This window comes from Microtus ochrogaster, unplaced genomic scaffold (genome assembly GCF_000317375.1).
Source record: "Microtus ochrogaster isolate Prairie Vole_2 unplaced genomic scaffold, MicOch1.0 UNK96, whole genome shotgun sequence".
NCBI classification, from domain to species: Eukaryota; Metazoa; Chordata; class Mammalia; order Rodentia; family Cricetidae; genus Microtus; species Microtus ochrogaster.
The window spans coordinates 191,767-193,258 of NW_004949194.1; the positions used below are offsets into that span (position 1 = coordinate 191,767).

Sequence of the window (1,492 nt, forward strand, 5' to 3'; positions counted from 1 at the left end):
TCATGGCTTTACTAGAATCACACAAAAAACCAGAGTTTAAAATCAGAAAGAGAGGACTCTCCAGATCATGAGTTCAGAGAGGCACTGCTCCTCACACCAAATACTCTATGTGAGGAGATATATGGGACACCAACAGGGGTGACCAGACAGCCACCTAGGCAGAGAACTCCTAAGAGAATTTCCTGATACTCTTAGACACTTTGAGCCAACACTTTTAGTCAAGTTGCTCTTGTATGCAAAGGAAGCTGGGAACACCCATAGTCACACACCAAAGCTAAATGAGCATCACACCTGGTTAATTGGTGATATTTCTCAATTCCCTTCTAGCCTCCATTTTAGGCTTCTGGCACATGTCCACTACTGCCCATAAGACCACTGTGTCACTGCCACGCCAAGTGGTTGAAGGAGAAAATGTTCTTTTGCTTGTCCACAATCTGCCAGAGAATCTTATAGCCTTTGCCTGGTTCAAAGGGCTAACAAATATGACGCGAAGAATTGCAGTATATACACTGCACAACAATTTTGGTGCACCAAGGCCAGTGCACGGTAGTAGAGAGACAGTTTATAGCAATGGATCCCTGCTGATAGAAAATGTCACCCAGAAAGACACAGGAATCTATACCCTACAGACCTATAATAGAAGAGGAAAAATTGCATCAACAACATCTATGTACCTCCACGTGCACGGTAAGTAATTCATTGTGAACTATGTGAGCTTGGTGAGGTTCACTGGACACATATAGGAGTGTTACTCTGTGTGTGTGTGTGTGTGTGTGTGTGTGTGTGTGTGTACCTACCTTTCCTATGCATTGTTTCCCAGGTTGTGATTTGAGCATTTACTGCAGGACACATATGTTATAGAACAATGGCAAATAAATAAGAATCCTCCATTTGATGTCTTCTTGAACCCAGGTGGATGCATGATATATAACTCATCTAAGGATATTAACCTGTATCTAGACTCTAGGGGTTCATAGTAGGAATGTTTCCTTGAGAAAGACCTGGAGGGAGTGACTATTGGGCCTGGTTGAGAAAAAGATGGGATCCTTATTGAGCTGTGAGTAAGAGTCTGCCCTGTCTCCAGATCTCTGACCCAGACTCAACTCCATGTATCCATGAACAGCATTTTATAAGTGTTGGATTTTGACCTCCTGATGGCAGGGAACAGTGATCCTTAGTTATCAGTCTTGTGATGTATGCAATCAGATAGTACACTGTCATGAGAGTCTTGATTAGTCTACATTTCTTGGCAATCTTTTTCAGAAGGGGAACATAACTCAACAAGTGTTAACTAACTATCCTGTTGGTCATATGAGATTTCTTTCACATGAAAGTCATTGTCCCCAAGGAGAGGGACCAAGGATACAGGTTCTCCTGATAAGTGCTTCTCCTTTGGGTTCAACTCAAGGAATTCCCTCCTGTAGTCAAATGGCTACAAGATATGTTGATCTGACAGCTTCCATGACACGAGCTGCAGTTCACCAGGGATGTC

The 1,492-nt window shown here is 42.8% G+C and overlaps 1 protein-coding gene across 1 annotated transcript in view; it reads left to right on the forward strand.

Annotated features, from left to right (window-relative positions):
• Positions 1–1,492, forward strand: part of LOC101988233 (carcinoembryonic antigen-related cell adhesion molecule 3-like) — a 98,175-nt gene that overhangs the window by 1,436 nt on the left and 95,247 nt on the right. The window contains exon 2 of the mRNA XM_026777981.1: positions 328–687. Within this exon, the coding sequence (XP_026633782.1) occupies positions 328–687 (360 nt within the window). The remainder of the gene's footprint in view (positions 1–327; positions 688–1,492) is intronic.